The 18,551-nt window shown below is 33.0% G+C and overlaps 2 protein-coding genes across 10 annotated transcripts in view; one reads left to right on the top strand and one right to left on the bottom strand.

The window, feature by feature from the left end:
- SLC10A6 (solute carrier family 10 member 6) overlaps window positions 1–10,842 on the top strand; it is an 82,767-nt gene extending 71,925 nt beyond the window's left edge. The window contains exon 7 of the mRNA XM_077882793.1: window positions 10,827–10,842. Coding sequence (XP_077738919.1) covers window position 10,827 — 1 coding nt within the window. The 3' untranslated portion in view covers window positions 10,828–10,842. The remainder of the gene's footprint in view (window positions 1–10,826) is intronic.
- The window catches only part of PTPN13 (protein tyrosine phosphatase non-receptor type 13), a 202,668-nt gene that overhangs the window by 38,413 nt on the left and 145,704 nt on the right, over window positions 1–18,551 (bottom strand). For 6 of the 9 annotated variants that reach the window (XM_077882784.1, XM_077882787.1, XM_077882785.1 and 3 more), the window contains 10 exons: window positions 12,590–12,679; window positions 12,197–12,304; window positions 11,881–12,012; window positions 7,937–8,403; window positions 6,747–6,893; window positions 5,296–5,389; window positions 4,590–4,675; window positions 3,359–3,521; window positions 1,548–1,762; window positions 1,331–1,429 (listed from right to left, as the gene is read on the bottom strand). In XM_077882784.1, coding sequence (XP_077738910.1) covers window positions 1,331–1,429; window positions 1,548–1,762; window positions 3,359–3,521; window positions 4,590–4,675; window positions 5,296–5,389; window positions 6,747–6,893; window positions 7,937–8,403; window positions 11,881–12,012; window positions 12,197–12,304; window positions 12,590–12,679 — 1,601 coding nt within the window. The remainder of the gene's footprint in view (window positions 1–1,330; window positions 1,430–1,547; window positions 1,763–3,358; window positions 3,522–4,589; window positions 4,676–5,295; window positions 5,390–6,746; window positions 6,894–7,936; window positions 8,404–11,880; window positions 12,013–12,196; window positions 12,305–12,589; window positions 12,680–18,551) is intronic. The other 3 variants (XM_077882792.1, XM_077882786.1, XM_077882789.1) reach the window with 2 other exon arrangements.

Genomic DNA, 18,551 nt, shown 5'->3' with positions numbered 1-18,551 from the left:
TCTCTCTGTCATGAATAAATAAATAAAATATTTTAAAAACATTCAATTATTTTTTAATAAAGGTAATTTATGCTCATTAGAAAAACCATATATAAATATCATATATAAAAATAACTGTTAATATTGTATAACATACTTTATTTTTTTGTAGAACATACTTTAAAGCAGAATTACAGTATATATTGTACTTTGTATCCTACTTTTTTTTTTTTGAAGATTTTATTTTGAAGTAATCTCTATACCAAATGAGGGGTCAAACTCACAACTCTTGAGATCAAGAGTTGCATGTTCCACTGGCTGAGCCAGCCAGGTTTCTGTCATGAGTATTTTCTGAAGTCCTTAAATACGCTTTGAAAAAAATTTGCATAGAACTGTATAAGGATCCCACAGATGGCCCTACCTTTCCAGAAAGAAGCTTCACCTCAGTTTCTCATTACTTCCTTGTAATTTTCTGTTTAGTAATCAGCATGCAGGATGTTTTAAAAAGCCTTGTTAAATATTTCCAGATTGCTTTCTGGAAAGATTGTATCAATTTACATACTCATTAAGAGAGTTCCACTCAATTCTTCCTATCCAGTGCTCAAAATCAATGCAGTCTCATAAAATGCTGTTTACAATACACCTTCAGAAATGATATTTTCCTATTAATCCTAACACTACCCACCGCATCACTGTGATATAAAGGCCAAAGTTTCTGGGGCTAGATACTCTTGCCTTTCACATCCTGGGGGTCATGTTTATTGTTAATGGAATGCTCTTTTAGGTAGACAGGACAAAAGCTGTCTTTCTTCAATAATAATATTATTATTCATCTATGTATGGATTCCTACCTATTAGTTTGTAATTTGTAAATAACCATCACAATAGACTTTGGAACCTTTAGCTATTCCTTGACATAAGAAAGGGAAATGGACAAATATATTACATACTCTGTGATTTCCATTATTAAAAATAAAGGAAAAAAAAATCTTAAGTAATTTTCATTTTTATCTAAACTAGCTCACAGTGAGAATTATGCTTCCCAGTCTGGTTCGATGAAGAAACGGACTAAAGTGACCATTATTTTGTATCTTTTCCTATTTATGCTTAGAAAACAAACTCCTAAAATTCTAGAATTCTAGAATTGGAAAGAAGAGAAAGTGAATCAAATTACTCTATATTACAAATGTAGAATGCACTCAGAGGCTAAGGGGCACACACAAGATACTCCTAGCTAAAGAATAAAGTAGGATAAAACCCAGGAGATCAATCAATGATGAAATCAATATAGCTGAATTAATCACTCAATTGCTATTCCATAAAAATATGAATTACTTTTCATAGATCTCACCAAAAGAGCAGGGTCAATTTCTGGTAGCACACCAGGTGAAGGTCTACAGAGAAGCAAGGATACTTCTGGAGATGTTCCCCTGAGAGCAGATATGACTTCCTAGGAGTACCATGAATGACAAATGAAGATACTGTTAAGCCAGCATTATGAAATCATTATGAAAGGCCAACCCATCTCATTATTAAAAGTGTTGCATTCAACACCTAGGGGGGCTCACCTGTTGAGATAGTCCTTTCAAAGAGGCTCCATTCACTTTTAAGATAACATCTCCCACATCAATTTTTCCACTTTCTGCTGCTGGCTGTCCAGGAAAGAGTTTCTTAACCCTTACTATGCTGGCATTCATTTGTTCAGGAATAAGACTATCTTCTCGAGAAAAACTGAATCCTAGGCCTGAGCTATTTTTAAACAATTTTACCTCAAATGTATTCTCTGGAGAAAGAAAAGATATAAAAAATTTAAATATTCTTAGCATGCTATGTACACATATCAACATACAAACACATATACTTTAAGACACATCTTAAAAAAGCCCATTTTCTCAGAATATTTACAGTTTTAGAAGCTCTTATTGTACTTTTATTCTGTATTCAAGGGGTTCTACTTCATACTCTCTGTCATTAAGAAAACTTAATAAACTCAGCTATATGAACTAAGCTACTTGAACAGAGGAGAGGATTTTAATATCACGGTTCTGAAAATAAAATTATGCTTTAATCTCACGTGTTTTAAAAGACTGTGGAATAACATAAAAAAAGAGAGAAAAATCCCAGGAAGGAGAAGAATGAGGGAAATTCAGGTAAACAATGGAGGAAAGATGGGAAGAAGAGCACAACAAATGCTAGAGGAAGTAGGGGAAAGTAAGTTGACATTGTAATGTTTTAGTGAGGTATAATTTACTCCAGTAAATTGCAATGGCATTATTAAAAAATTCTCATCAACAAAAGAAACTGAAAGAATAATAATAATAAAAGAATGAAAAAACACATTTAAAAAAGGAATGATGGAAAAAATAAAGGATACCAGCCAGTGAGATAAAGTGGGTATGCTAATTTTATTTTCATAATCAGATAAAATAATACAGGCTGGGCTATTTCTTCTGCTTATTTTTGTGACTAATTCAGAAGTACTAACATTAGGTAACTAACATTTGGTAATCAAATAAGGATTTAAAATAAAAGACAAAACAATTGACTATATACCACCACCATCACTTATAAAGGACACTTATGCCCCTTAAAGTGAGATATATGGAATTTCAGAATAAAGGGTACTTTTCTGTATTATGAAAGCTTTTAGCCTTATGAAATACTTAGCACTACATCATTCTTAATTCTCTTTTTTTACTACCACCATGACAGTGGCATGTTCAAGGGTCTGCAAAGTTTTTAAGAAAGACTACTATTTGGGAACTATAAGGTGAACTTCTGCCAAGGGTTAGCTTGACAAGTCCATAAAATTAAACAAAAATATAGAAAATATAGAAAATGTTAAGAGTCAAGGTTTCATAGGGGTTTGAAGTCATTCTCAGCAATTATTTATATTTATTTTTTTCCCTGGAAAATTTCATTTGAATTTTATAACTATTTAAAGCATTATTATGTGACTATAATTTGTTATATATGACTTCATTATTCAAGGTCTTCCAGCCTCTAAGAGGTACAATTATGTGTCTTTTAAAAAAACTGGTATAGTGCTCCATCAGATTATTATTTTAAAATATATTTTATTTATTTATTTATTCATGAGAGACACAGAGAGAGGCAGAGACATAGGCAGAATAGCTATGTCCCTTCTTTCGCAGGGAGCCCAATGTGGGGCTCAATCTCTGGACCGGATCACACCCTGAACCAAAGGCAGATGCTCAACCAATGAGCCACTTAGGTGTCCCACTCGATCAGATCATTTATAGCCGACAAGAGTAATTAGAGAGACACAGGCATGAATTATGATCCAACATATAAAAATTAAATTTTGACTAAGTCACAAAGAAGTTAAAGGTGAGATGACAGTTGCTCAAGGCCTGACCTTCAGTGACAAAGCTGTAGTCTTTGACATGAATCATTTTCTTCATTTTGTCTGGGTCTTGACCTTGGGAATCTGGATCTGGAAGGATGCTCTGTGAGGTCATGGGAACATGTTCTTTGGATGTTCCTGGAGACTGCCCCTTTTCTAATAACAGATGAACCACCTGGACAAATGGAATAGCATTTCATTAAGAAGAATTATAATAAAACAGATAAATTTTTTTAGGACTTTGTATAGTTGACAGTATAAAATCATTATAGTAACTACCTAGTCCACCAAAATTTAGAGGAAGAAAAAAATAAAAAAACAAAGGATTGAAAATTTCAAAATCAAGGTTTTCTTATTTTTCTGTATAAAAAAATAAATAATTCAAAAGAAAACCATATGAGACTCTTAATCATAGGAAACAAACTGAGGATTGCTGGAGAGGAATGGGGTGAGGTGATGGGGTAACTGGGTAATGGACATTAAGGAGGGCATGTGATGTAATGAGCACTGGGTATTATATTAAGACTGATGAATCACTGACCTCTACCTAACATACCCTAACATACATTATATGTTAATTACCCCTAACATACATTATATGTTAATTAATTTAATTTAAATAAAAAAAATTTCTTGGCATGCCTGTGTGGCTCAATCAGTTAAGAGTCTGACTCTTGATTTCAGCTCAGGTCATGATCTCAGGGTTGTGAGACTGAGTCCCACATTGGGCTTCATGCTGGGTGTGGAGCCTGCTTAAGATTCTCTCTATCCCTCCCCCTACCCCTAAAAAAAATTCTCTTCTAGAAATAACATAAACTCGTTATAAGAGATTTGGACACTAGAATAGAATCACCACTATACTACATATATAGATCATTACAAATAATTTGGTAAACTTCAGAAAATAATTTAGCCATTGGGCTGAAAAATGACTAGAAGTGAAAATCACTAGATATTTGTAGATGTTTACAAAAAATTAAAAAGAAATGCAACCTCCACCTTTCCTCCTGTCAGATTTGGCAATATTTGAGCTAAATGTGATATAGAAAGACAAGTTTCCTCAGTGAAAATCCTCTGTCATATTTGCTTCCCAATTTGAAGGAAAAGAAAATACCAGAACATTTATGTGAATCAGGCTTGGTTTCTTGACTAGCAAATCTGGAGACCTCAGTGAGATATTATTCACACATTATTATGTTCTTCCAACATATCTTAAAAGCTTGGTATGATGAGCTATTATTACCTGTCCTGTATTTCTCAGTGTTTCCACAGCTTGCTTATGGGTAGCTCCTTCTAGACTAACTCCATTGACGGCAAGAACACGATCACCTATAAATTAGGCAGTAATTTTGAAAAAAGCAAATGATAAGATAAAGATTCTATATGTTTTTAAATATCTTGTGGCATTGTTTTATATTAATTTATTTGAAGAGAGACTCAGACAAATTCTGGAAAAAATCATGTCACAGAGTTTCATTATGTATCTACTTTCTTTCCAAATTTTGTGATTAATCTTAAATACAATTTTGAACAAGATATTCTATGTATTATAAAATCAACTTAAATCATGGGGAAAAAAAGATAAACTGACTGTAAATGTAGAAAGATTGGAGGAAACTAATCTAGTTAATTTTTATTAAAAATGTAGAACTCAGTGTTTTTACAAGGGCACTATTCCTTTCCTATTTTCTGGCAATTTGCTTCCTAGAAAGTACAAAACACAAACTAAAACACTGTAAAGATATTTTCTGATATTAGAGAATAGGCTGGAAAGAAGATTTTTGGGAATGATATCAAGGAGTTTTTCATGCTTTGGTCTTAAAATAATTGCATGTATTCTTATTTTGTATTATGAATATTTTAAGGTCTCTATCAACTTTCCAATTTCTTGTTTATTTGTTGAAGTAATAATCTCATGTATAATTTCTGTAAACACACAAATACTCTACCTTTGTGAATTCTACCATCAGACTCGGCTGCTCCCTTGGGAATAACAGCTTTCACATAAATGCCACCGTGTCTTACACTGGTATTCACACCTCCCTAAGTGGAAAATGACAAATAAAATAACATTTTGTCATATGAAAAATTTCACACCCCATCTTTCAAATCTGAGACCTAGAAAGCATTCATCAGCCAAAGCAGCAGTACCACACTAGCACATGCAATTAATTCAAAACCCAAGAATATCTCTAGCCAACTTTTCCAGATGTAGTTACTTTTTACTAAGAAAACAACATGCCATATGTTGAGTATATGAATTGCTCTCCCTTTGTGAGTCTACATCATGCATTATGAAGAAGCAGAAAGCAAAATTAGTATGAGAGCATGACTATCAGAAAAAACAGCATATGGAAAAATTTACTTCAATCATATTTGCTAAACTGCAACTTGCAAATCTATGAGTCAAGGAACAGATTTTTCTTTTTCATTTTAAAAGGCTTTGGTACATAAGTTTTGTTATACTGTAAATGAGATCTGAGTAGATTCTCCATCTCTTGCGGATATACAGCTTTTATTTCCCTTCCCAACAGGAAGATAATAAAATTCTAAAGAAGTTAAGGGCAAGAGGTAAAGAGATACAATATTTTTAAAAGTGCTCGAAAATCAGGTTTTGTTTTTGACCTCTATATATTCATAGTGCTATTTTTACCATGTTTTGAAATGGCTTTTCCTAACTAACAATATCCTTCAAATGTTACAAATGTTATAGTTTAGAATTAATAAAAATCTAAAAATTTTCATCAAATAGCCTATACTCATATTTAACCATCTCAAAAGTACAAATGTTCCTTGGGAACCTCTAATTTTAATATACTAATCATGTTTACAATTAAGATATATTATGGTGGGATGCCTGGGTGGCTGGGCGGTTTAGCGCCTGCCTTTTTGGCCCAGGGCATGACCCTGGAGTCCCGGGATTGAGTCTGCGCTGGGCTCCTCGCATGGAGCCTGCTTCTCCCTCTGCCTGTGTCTCTGCCTTTCTTTCTGTGTCTCTTATGAATAAATAAATAAAATCTTAAAAAAAGATATATTATGGAGAGAATGGACATATAAATACACATTAGAATTTATTTATGATGTAGGTTAAAGTGTATTATTCCATGCTCATGTAGAATTGTCAAATGCATACTTATTAATTTTATATTTTCTAAGTCTTGTATTCAGATTAAGCATTATGAAATCTATGGGGTTTAACTAAGTAGCATTTGTCTAATTTCTTTTAAACCACAGGAAAAAGTCACTAGCCCACAAGTTTTTTAAAAAAAGTTTTAAGATATAATTCAATTTTTAATTTGGCAAATATTTGACAGGTTTCCCTTTTGAAGTAAAATAATTACACTAATAAATATGCATACAATAGGCTGCTGGAAATAGAGAAGAGAAAATATTTGAAAACCTTGTCAAACAGTACCGTGACACTTATCCCCAAGCTGTTATCATTTTTAGCCAGTTCAACCTCAAAGATATCTCCAGGTTTAGGAGGTGATGAAGGAAAAGTTTTAAAATTCATTTTGTTGGATGTATTCACTGAGGAGGAAGATTCCTTAACAAAGAAAAACAAACAAAAGGGTTTTTTGTTAGAGTCAAAATGAATTACTACTGGAAGATGAATGTTTTTTTAAGAAAAATTAAGGAAAAGCAAGATATTAAGGGATAGAGTAAATTCAGAGATCATGAGGGCTGGAAGCCATCTCAGAGATCATCTAATCCAATATCTTTATATTTTATGGTTGAGGAAATTGAGGTCTAGAGATTACAGTGCTTGCTTCAGGTCAAACAGCAAGATAAGGCAGAGGGAAGCCCAGAACCCAGTTCAAACCTGGCTTTTACATAATCTTTGTCCGATGCTTTTTATGTTCCCACATTTACAAAGTATTTCTATTTCCTTTTAAAATCAATATATATCAAGCAGCAGCTTTCAACTGGACCTCTAAGATGAGTAGGCCTCATGTTTACTTTGCTTATATTTACAAATCTAATATAAACATTGGCACAACAGCTAAAGCCCCATTTATAAGGGCATAACCCTCTTATGAGGAATGTTGGTTCCTCGGTGAACAAAGGGCTTAAGATTCTTTTCTGAATCTGCTTGTGAATGTGAGTTTACATTTATATCATTTCTAGGAAATGAGCAATTTTATATGTTGTTGTTCTTATTACTTTCATATGTTCAGAACTTCAGAAGAATTTAGGCTATTGACAGTAAAGTCAACTTCCCATTATACAAACTATGTAGGAACAACTTTTTCAGATCTTAAATTCTCTTATTAGTATAAACATTAAGTATGCAAAAGACAACTTATAGATAACTTCATTCCTTTCTGTTATAAGGTTGCAAGTTCCCAGAATAATGGCCATTTTAGAGTTAGTATTCAAAGCTGCTAATTTCTCTGAAAGTTAGCATCAAATGCAGTAGCAGTTAGTAACATAATATATAAACTAAACTATTCCTCCTTTCCAGAATAACATAAGCAGTTTATAGATTATTCAGCTCTGTAATATATTTGTTGTTTGCTTTAGAAAATGAAAAAAACCCCAAAAAGACAAAAACAAAACCACAACCCAGAGATTCAAATTAAACTATGCCTTTTTTGATGTTTGATGATCCTGACTGCTGGAATAAGTAGCTTCATCCATGTCTGAATCTCCACGATCAGAGTAATCTGTTGCATCAGAAATGCCTGTTTTTTTAGTTTTGCTTCGATTACTGTCAGTAGAATTCCTCTTTTTCTCAATGGTTTTGGATATCACAGAAGGGGAAGGGCTGCCATGCTGTGATTCCTGCCAGGTTCGGTCACCAACAGGGCTGGCAAAGAAACCATTGACCTGGCTCTGCGACAAGCTGGCACTTTCAGTCCTAGAATCCTGAGAACTCAAGCTTCCTTCCCGCAGGCCCCCAGACAGCCCAAAAGAGCTCTCTGAGATGTGTCTTGGGATACCATGTGGCCAGCGGTGATCCTCAGAAGAAGAATCTATAGCATTGCCTTGCATGTAGGAAGGTTTCTTCATGTAGTTTTTCATGCCACTGGCAACGTGCACAGGAGTAGAAGGCACTAGAAGTCAAAATCCATCAAGGAGAATAACAAGTTAGTGACACACATGCCTGTGCTTCCATCCTTACACAGTGTTTCTTAATGATTGTGGGAGGATTTTACACAGGGTAGCATATTTACAACACCCAATCCAGGTCCTGGAGCCAAAATAAGGATCCGACAAATGTAAAAGGTGTGTTCTGCTTCCTTTGCCCCCTCTTTTGGCTATTCCTGTTGCATTTTCTATAAAAATACATACCCCTCCTTGCCTGAACTCCCCATCTCCATTCTCCAATACCTACATCAAGTTGAATCTCCTCTGTGAGGATTTTCTTGATTCCCTAACTAGAAATAATTTGAGTTGCCAAAACTCCTTGATCCTTATTAATGGTTATTTATTTACTTGTTTTTAAATTGTATTTCTAGATTGCATTTTTTGGACTCCAAATAGTTATCAAAGCAACTCCAAATTCCTTATATATATATGGTTCTTACCAAAAGCCACTTAAAGCTTTCCTAAGCAAGACACAAATCATAGATTTGAATTAAAAAATTACAGGTGTAAATTCATAAGAAATGAAAAGTTTTATGTTAGCAAGTGAAGCCAAGGAAAATTTAAAAGAGGAAAGAGCAACTGGAGAGAAAATATTTGCAAAAATAACAAAAAATAATCAAAGAGTTAATATCCCTAATTATGCAAAGAGTTTCTAGAAGTAAGAAAGATTTAAAACTCCTATGCAACAATGGTATAATATGTAGACGAAATTCAGAGTAAAGTACAAATAATTAACATGTGAAAAGACATTCTCACTGTTGCTAAGGGGTATGCAGTTTAAAAAATTTTCTACTTATGTGGCTGACAAAAATGAGAATGACTGATAATTTCTCCCACCACTGCTCGTGTGAGAAGAGCCCTGTCACATCTACACGGCTGACTAAACATTAATAAAACTTGGGCAAACAGATAGCATTTGTCGAAAATTTAAATGTGCATACTCAATCTACTTCTAGGTATCTAATCTCTAGAAATATGTACATTTCCCAATGGTGTATATACAAGTGTATTTGTTGGAGTAACATTTGTAAAAGAATTATAGCTAACTTGAATATACAACAAAAACATTAAATTTTGATACACCCATGACATGATATATAATGTCATGTGAAAAAGGTGTATATTCATGGATGTTCAGAACATAGAGTGTGCAACTTGCAAACGGATGTTTAAATTATAGACAATCATTATACTTTTAGTTAAAAAATTGTATGTATACAGGAAGTATTTTTTTTTCAAAAATTTATAATATATAGATAATGACATAGACACCAAAGACTTTCCCTAGAAAATAGGGTAAGGGGACTTTTATATTTTACTTCATTGATTTTTAGATAAATTGGATTTATTTTAATAAACTAGTATGTATTCTATAACTTTAAAAACATTCAGAAAAATAAAAACCTTCCTCTTTGATGGTTGATTCTTGAGAGGAATAGCCCAATGTACATACTGGTAATGTTCTAGGTTCTTTGAGTTTTACTTCCAAGTTACACTATAGTATATATAGCTACACATATGGTAAGATTAATCTAGCTGAACAGAACTATACTTTAACATCATGCCTTTAACTTTTATTGAGAGTAAATAGTAAAAAATAAAATAACCACATGAAAGTCTGCTGAAAAGAAAAGTTTATTGATCCCTCCACTGGGTAAAAATTTTCTGCTGAATGGTCTCAGTACTTGGACTTTTTCCTAATATTTATCATAGTTACAATGAAACATTTGTTTAGTTGTTCAGTATATGTTCCCTGAGAAAGTATAAGTCCCATGAGGGCAGAGTTTCTGTGTCTTGCACATCACAGGCATTCAGTAAATATTTGTTCAACAAATGAATGAATTTTCTATAAATATCTATTGAAAAGAATATCAGGATGGGAGTCCCTTAGAGTTTTATTTAGGGGGGAAAATTAATTTCTCCTGAATTCACATGCTTCCTTTGCTAAAAAATAGTGAGTAAAAGACCCCCCCATCCCCCACTTTTTTGTCTTGGCTGCTTGAAACTCAGAAGTATGCTACATTTTCATGCAATCCTCTTCCTTTGCCTAAGATGACTAGACTACAATTAGATTATAAGGTTCTTTTGGGCAGTGATGGTGTTTTCTGTTTGTTGTGTTTGTTCAAGTAACAATTACTGAAAAATACTATTTATATATGTACATATTTTGTAAATACTTACACTCTATATAAATATAAAAATATTTAGTGAATAAAAGAAACCACAGTCAAAAACTTATCTGTATAAAATGTAAGAAATTTATGTCACAACATACTGTATGAAATGTTTGTTGTTTCTATTTTATCATAATTGTCTGAAATTATGCCTAAAATTCACTATCTAAACTTGTTTTTCGCTAATATTTATTCTTTTATTTATTCTTTTATAGGTTTTTCAGGATCTATGGGATGAAGGTAACTTGCATATAATTAGCACTCTAATGTTTTTGAAAAATCTTGTTAATAATGACAGCTAAAACTCACATTTGAAGTGCTTAATGGGTACTAGGCAATTTGCTAATTCTTTACATATATTAATTCATTTAATTTTCAAAACCTATAAGATAAGCACTTCTATATTCACCATTTGACACATGAGTATAGTGAAGCTTAGCAAGTTCAAGTGATTTATTCAGGGTATACAGTGTTAAGCAGTGGAGAACAGAATCTGACCATAGACTTTGGAGCCCTTCTCACCACCCAGTGCATTTCAGTGCATGTGCCACATGGGCTTCTTTTGCAAACACTGCCTTACCACTTGAGCCTCAGAACAACAACTCTGCACGCTAGACAAGGCAAAGTCAAGATCACTGTCTCCTCTTTAAAGAAAAACAACTACGGCCCAAACTCAAGTCACCTAATCTTTGTCAAGTGCCTTTTCTCCCACAGTACGCTAATGGCAGGAATTATAAGACAAAATGATATGGTCTTTTAAAATTTCTGTTTTTATCCTTTTACTTTTTATAATCTTGTTCAAGATAGGACTTTATAGATAACTATTACATAATTCTATTAATCAGACAAGGGTAAATAATTTAATTTCTGATTTGCCCTAAGAAGTGATGGAATGCATCAAGTACTCAAAATTCACTTAAGTGACATAAATTTTGCACAACAAATCCATTTTTACTCATATAGTACTAAAAATGAATGAGATAGAAAATCTTGAAAGTGATGAATGAAAAGTTATACTAATCCATAATATTAAAACAAACAGAGATACATTATTAAATTTTGAGAAAGGAAATAAGGAGCTTTAATCCAATTGGAGTTTTTATCCAATCCATGATATTGAAGTTCTTTTGAAAAGTGAAACAGAATACAGAGCTAAGAAACATCCACAACATTGCTTAAATCCAATTTAAGCTTTAATTCAATCCACAATACTGAGGTTCTTGTGAAAGTGAAACAGAACACACAGCTAACAAACATCCACAACATTACCTTTGGGTATCTTCTCTTTTGGCTGAGAGATAACAAGTGTCACATCTTCAGGTGCATTTTGCAAAATTTCAATTGCAGCATGGTGGCTGACCCCTTCTAGACTCACACTATTCACGGATATTAAACGGTCTCCTGTAAAAATAGATAATCCAGTTATTTTCAAAAACACAGAGAACTTCATGCTGTGTTAGAAATGTCACTGCCCAATATTATTTTTCATTATTTTTATTTTGCCCAATTTTGCTTTTGCTATGTGTGCAAATTCACACTTGTCAGTTTAAGTACTTAGGAAAGTACCTAAATGTAAATAATGTACCTGGCTTTAAGCATCCATCCAAGTCAGCTGGTCCTCCAGGGGTAATTGAACTAATAAATACACCTAGATCCAGTCTTCCCATCTTCTCCCCACCAATAATTTGAAATCCTGTAAAACAACACATTTAAAAAACAACTCCATGATACTGGTGCTTTCAATGACTAATGATCAGTTTGTCCGATATACAGAAGTGTAGAGATTCTCATATCGGATATGATAAATAGGTAAAACATGTGCAATAGGACTGCTAAATTTGGAGGAAGTTTTGCTTGTAATCTTTCACATTTCCTGACTGGGTGGGTAACCAGTATCTTGATCAACAATGCCAATGTTATGTTATAGACTTTTTCTTTTTGAGTTCTTATATATCTTTAAGATCTCACAGTGACTTACCTAAACCATACTTGGCATCTTTTTTCAGGTTCACCAAGGTGATCTCCCTTTCTGGTGAAGATACTATGCTCCATCTTTTGTGTAGCACGTCTATTGGAAAAATAGAATATTAAGATAAATGCTTAGACATTGAGACTGCTTGTCCCAATTTAAATGTTAACAAAATTCATTAATAGGTTACTTGGTCACATATTATGCCACCATCTTATATTTTGAGATTTGTAGTTCACAAAAGTACTGATTATCATCACATGGTTCAATATATGATTTTCATGCCACTGATATTATCAAATTTTTTCCTCATAAATGATTCCCTGTGAAATAAGTATATGTCAGTTACAAATGAGTAAATAAATTTCAAGATTTTAAATGGTTTGAGGAGATTTATTCAGCAAGTATAGGCAAGAGCCAAACCTTAAACTTACATTTTCTGACACTGTTTTTCTGTTGCATCACAGCTGACTTCCTGAATTTGACTATGTTAAGAATTTTCCACTTAGAATATTTATGGTAAGTTGTATGGTAAGGCAGCAACAAGACAAAAATGGATTTACATTTTAAAATCCTGTAAGTAACGACTTGGCTAGCACATTTACATTCTCAAAGGACTTTCTTTTACTTCCTATTTGTGGAGCAATCTCATGAGTTAGGTAAAGCGATTTTAAATCAGTTTTGCAGATGAGGAATAATAGTTTATGACTTGTTCAACATTACAGCTAATATCACTCCCAGCAAAATGCCTTTAGTCAAGAGATTGGAATGTTAGCATCAAACTAGAATTTACTTTTCTTATTTCCACTGATGGCTTTTTTTTTTTTAGTAGGTTTATCATTCACAAATATCTCCTAAATTAAACCAATAAATATGCCACTTAACTGTCATGTTAATAAAATTACTTCATTTACTTAGTAATCTGAGCATGTGAACACAGACACACACACACACACTTTCTCTCATCTCTTCCTGTTTTGGGCTGGATTGTGTCCCTTTCTCTCTCCCCCCCCAAATTTATATATTGAACCTCTAACTCCCAGTACCTCAGAAATTAACTGTATTTGGAGACAGATTAAGAAATAATTAACATGAGGTCTTTAGGACAAGTCCTAATCCAGTAGGACTAGTGTCCTTATAAGAGGAAATTTGAATACAGACAGGTGCATGCATATGCGCACACCAGGGGAAGACCATGTGAAACAGAGGGAGAAGACTGCCACCTACACGGTAAGGAGAGAGGTCTCAGAAGAAATTAATGCTGCCAAAATATTGAACTCAGACTTCTAAATCTCAGACTTGATCTCCGAACTGTGAGAAAATAAATTTCTGTTGTTTAAGTCAGTCTATGGGATCTTGTTTTAGCAGCTCTAGCAGATTATTATACTTACTAATATCAATTATAATTTGATAGCTCAAACTAGTTTGTGTGTGATGGGTGGTAGATGAATGCAATACACTCAGAAAGATATTTTTTGTAAACTAAACTTTCAAATTAATCTCTACATAATTCTTAAGCATATTGAAGCTTTTTGAAAATTACAGATTTGCCAATATATGACTACCCATAGATTTAAAATTTAATGAATGTTATAAAATACGTAGTAATTTTGTTACATAACATGTATTAATGCTTAAATGATGCAAATGTGATACTTCATAATTTAGAAATTAACCACTTTAATATCAGAAAAAAATAACAGCAATCACTTGCTCTCTGGAGTAAACAAAACTTATCTCTTAAACACCAAGCACTAATGCAAGCTGGCTAGCTCTCTGTCCCTATTTCATTTTTTTTTTGACCAAAACTTAGTTATAAATTCAGTTATAATCAATAGGAGTAGTAGTAATTCAGTATTTTCAATTAATTTATAAGATTCCAAAAAGAAAAAATCATCGGATAACATAAGAACGTTATCCATAGAAGGTATATCCATATCCATATCATATGTATGTATACACATACATACACACACATATAAGCATAAAGTCCAAGAATTAGTTAATGCTTAGCTTAATATTATCATCTAAGTATCCAAAACACTTTTATCCTAAAATAGACAAGTATCTCTAACTTTCAGCTGAAGCCAACAAAATACAACAAGACAAACCCATAAATAAAATGAAATGAATAAGAGGGTATGGTTAGGTTAAATATTAAATGTAGACTTTTATTACCACCATGAAGACAAAGTTCATTTGCTTTGTGCAAAGTGTTTTTGCCCTCAATTATAAAACTGATCAATATTCTTAATGTGTCTAAGGAGTATATGTTAGAAGTCAAAGGTATTGATTCAAAGAATAAAAATGCCATTTTATTTTCCAACGTATGTACTAAGAAAATTGGTTATTTATATTACTTATTTGGCTAATAGGTGTGTGTATAAAAAGATATTTCCTATGTAAACATTATTAGAATATGTATATAAAACACACACACAAAATAAATGTGCAATATTTTTATGGATTTATTTATAGAAGCAACAGATTAAGCTCTCTATATTCAAGGATTCGCCAATAGGATTTGAGTAATCATTCATCCTTCAAATGTTGACTGAGCAACTTTTCTGTCTAAGTCCCTCTCTAGGCAATTTAGGAAAGCAAAATGAGATAATATATATAAAAGCTGCTGCATAGGAAATGTGAGCTGAATCAGATCAGGCTACAAGAGCAAAGTCCTAGCCTGGCCGATAAATAGAAATGTTAATACAGTCAATGAAATAGCTGCATTATGATGACATGAGTCAGGCCTGTAAGAGAGGCTTCTTCCTGCCACAAATAAAGACTTAAAGGAAAGAGGGTAGGATTTTAATAAGTAGATTATGAAGATGGTTATACAGTAATATAAGGCATTAGCAAAAGCTGGGATGGAAAGAAGGCAGAAAGGGTCCTGGAGAAATGTCACACATCAGTTTGGCTAGAGTACAAGATTTAAGTAGGATGGAGATAAATATTCCTTTGGAAAGAGAAGCCTTGCGAACCCATTGTTTTTTTAACAGGGATATCCTCCACCTCACCTCCCACTGATATACAGTAACTTACTATTACTAATATGAGCCCAGAAAGAAGGAAGGATGGCGTGCGGCTGCATGTTACTTGACAGTGCTGTGCCCAAGTCCAGTTTTTATTTGTATTCTATATGTATTCTATTCATGTACATGTTCAAAATACTTTTCCTTTGGTTAAAAAAAAAAAAGACAGAGGAGGAAGTATCTGAGTTATATAGTACATGACAACTCAAGTAAACTGGAAGGTATGAATAGCATTTATGAATCTGAAAGGCAGCTAAATATTTCAAGTACCAAGACATTTCTGAGCTATTTTTATTATTATAGAAAAACAAGCTTTAATATTGAAGGAATATGTTTCTAAATCCTTAAAAGAATCTCCCCCCCCCATTAATATACTCTATGAACACAGCAAATTTTATCATTATCTTAAAGTGAAAACGAGCTTCAACTTGAAAGGTCCACTTCTTTAAGTAATACAGCTGGTGTCATCCCCATTAATGTTTACTTGAAATATATCTTTAGAATAGCCACTAAATGTAGAATTTAGAAAAACAATGTGTATGCTCTCTGTGTTAGACACATTTATTCCAATGTTGCCTTTCTCATCGACCTTAAGGTTCATGTGGATATATATAGTTCCCAACCAAAATATGCATACTAACGATAGATGTACCTACAATTAAACTTAATTTCCTAATAAGAGTGTATTTCTGATAAGGCCAAAGTCATGTCAACAATTTTTTTTTTTGCAAGAAAAACTGATTTTTGTTGATTATAGATATAGACCCTTTCTGAATAGGCAGCTCCCTGCCACTGATTCTATGAGGAACTGAACTGCAGGTGGAGGAGACTCTGGACAAATCCATCACTCACTCTAGGGAAGAAGATCCATTTCAAATCCTGGAGATGATGGGTCAGCAGCACCATATTGGTATAAAAACAAAGATAGGTATTTTTTAATATTTATACTACCTACCCAATGGTAGGGTAAGGGGGATAATAATAAAATCTTCGGGGTTTTATTTCTGTGCCAGTACTAATTAGCTTGTAAAACTGGGGCCACATGACATCTCTGGAACTTATTTATTTAACACATAATATAAAGGCTTGGTTTGAATATACTTTAAAGTTCCTTTCAGTCTCAATTTAGTTAACTCTATTTTTTGCTTCTGGTTAATTCCTGTATTTGTTGAATACAGGACTTCAATTTTTGGACTTCAATTTTTAACTTTCAACTTTGTATGTATCCTACTTAAGACTCAAATGAAAAAAATCTAGTATTAACATTACATTTGTCCTTGACAAATAAAGTGTGTTTTAAAATCTTGTTTATGTAACAATTTATTACTTGTAATTGAGATTGTCTACAAGGACAATAATCAGTCTTAATACTGGGGGAAAAAAGCTTATTTCAGTGTCTGTACCAGGTTACTCTCTACTTAACTCACTTTACTGGAGATTTTTTGTATTTTGCATTTGTTTTTAAGAACCCAGTGTTTGACCCCATTTTTGTGGTTTAGATAGGAAGAAAGTTGACAAATTTTAGCTAAGAGGTACTTTTCAATTATATAGTAATCCTGACTTGTGGCAAACTACTTTTTTTGCATAATTCTTGTATCAGTTCTATATTTTCAGTTTTGGTTTTTTACTCTCTTGTGAAGAAATATTATAAGCATGAATGTGGTTTTTTTTTTAAAAAAGAATATTAAGCATCTTTATTTTTTTTGAAATCACAATTAATCTGAGGTTTGTAATCCTTCTCATATCTCTGTTTCATTAGAAGGTTCATGCCTTTTATTTAATCTTTTTCAAGTTTCACATTCTTTAAGGGTCCCTGAGTGTCACAAAAGGTTAAGATTGAATTCTACTTGTTGGTTCTTTTATTAAATGATAAATAATTCAATATTAACTGATGCTAAATTCTGTCTTCTAATAATCCTTGCCAGCAAGAAAGAACACTGAAATTAGAATAAGAAGTCCTATATTTTATTCATGGTCAAGTAATTCTACTTTTGGATACTCAGTTACCTTATTTGGAAAAATGTGTTTGCCATGCTCTCTTGTATGAAAACTTGGTTCTCAACAGAACGGTAAACATGAGCAGATTCCATGAGAAATTTTGAAGAAAACTGAGTTGTCTGTAAGCCAAATGGGGGTACAGGAAGATGGGTTGGCCATCTTCCTCAGGGACCACACATTCCTCAGCAGGAGGCACTAACCTCAGAAGATGAGGTTTCTGAAGGTTTAAACAGAGCAACTACCCTGCACATGTCATTCATTGGGTGTCCACTGTAAATTCATACTCTTTTCCATCAAACCTAGGTTTAAACACATTTCAGGTTCTCATTTTTTAATAGATTATTATCAAGCTTCTCTCAAAAGTTTAGCTTGGAGAAATAATGCCTACAAATGATTGGGCATTATTATCTAGGACACAGTCTGAAGAGTAGATTAGAGTATGGGCTCTGGAAACAGATCACATGTGTTCATATCATGGCTCCAGCATGTGCCAGCTCCATGACGTTCTGGACAACTCAACTTCTCTGTTTTGGTTTCTCATTTTTGAAAAGGAAATAACACTAGCACCTTCCCCATAGGATTGTTATGGGGATTAAATGAGGGATTACACAAAGTGCTTAGAATAGTGTGTGGCACATATAAGCCACTCAATAACCATTAGTCAAAATTTTTACTATTATAGACATGTTAAATTGAGGCAAAGATTTTAGGCAAACAGGTAATCTAAACTCAGTCTATGTCAGGCATTTGATTATCATAAAGCTATATAACGTGGTCTTAGTAACTTAAGCTCAAGTTTAAGTTCACTAATTTTTTCTTTAATGATATGCCCTCAAATATTTTGAGGATACATTAAAAAAAGAGATTAAAAAACCCTTCATTTGCTATGAGTATATAAGACACTGTGTGCATTTTAACTTTTTGACTTAATTTATTTATCT

This window comes from Canis aureus, chromosome 33, assembly GCF_053574225.1.
Source record: "Canis aureus isolate CA01 chromosome 33, VMU_Caureus_v.1.0, whole genome shotgun sequence".
Classification (NCBI taxonomy): domain Eukaryota; kingdom Metazoa; phylum Chordata; class Mammalia; order Carnivora; family Canidae; genus Canis; species Canis aureus.
This window is presented reverse-complemented; position numbering and strand designations above follow the sequence as displayed.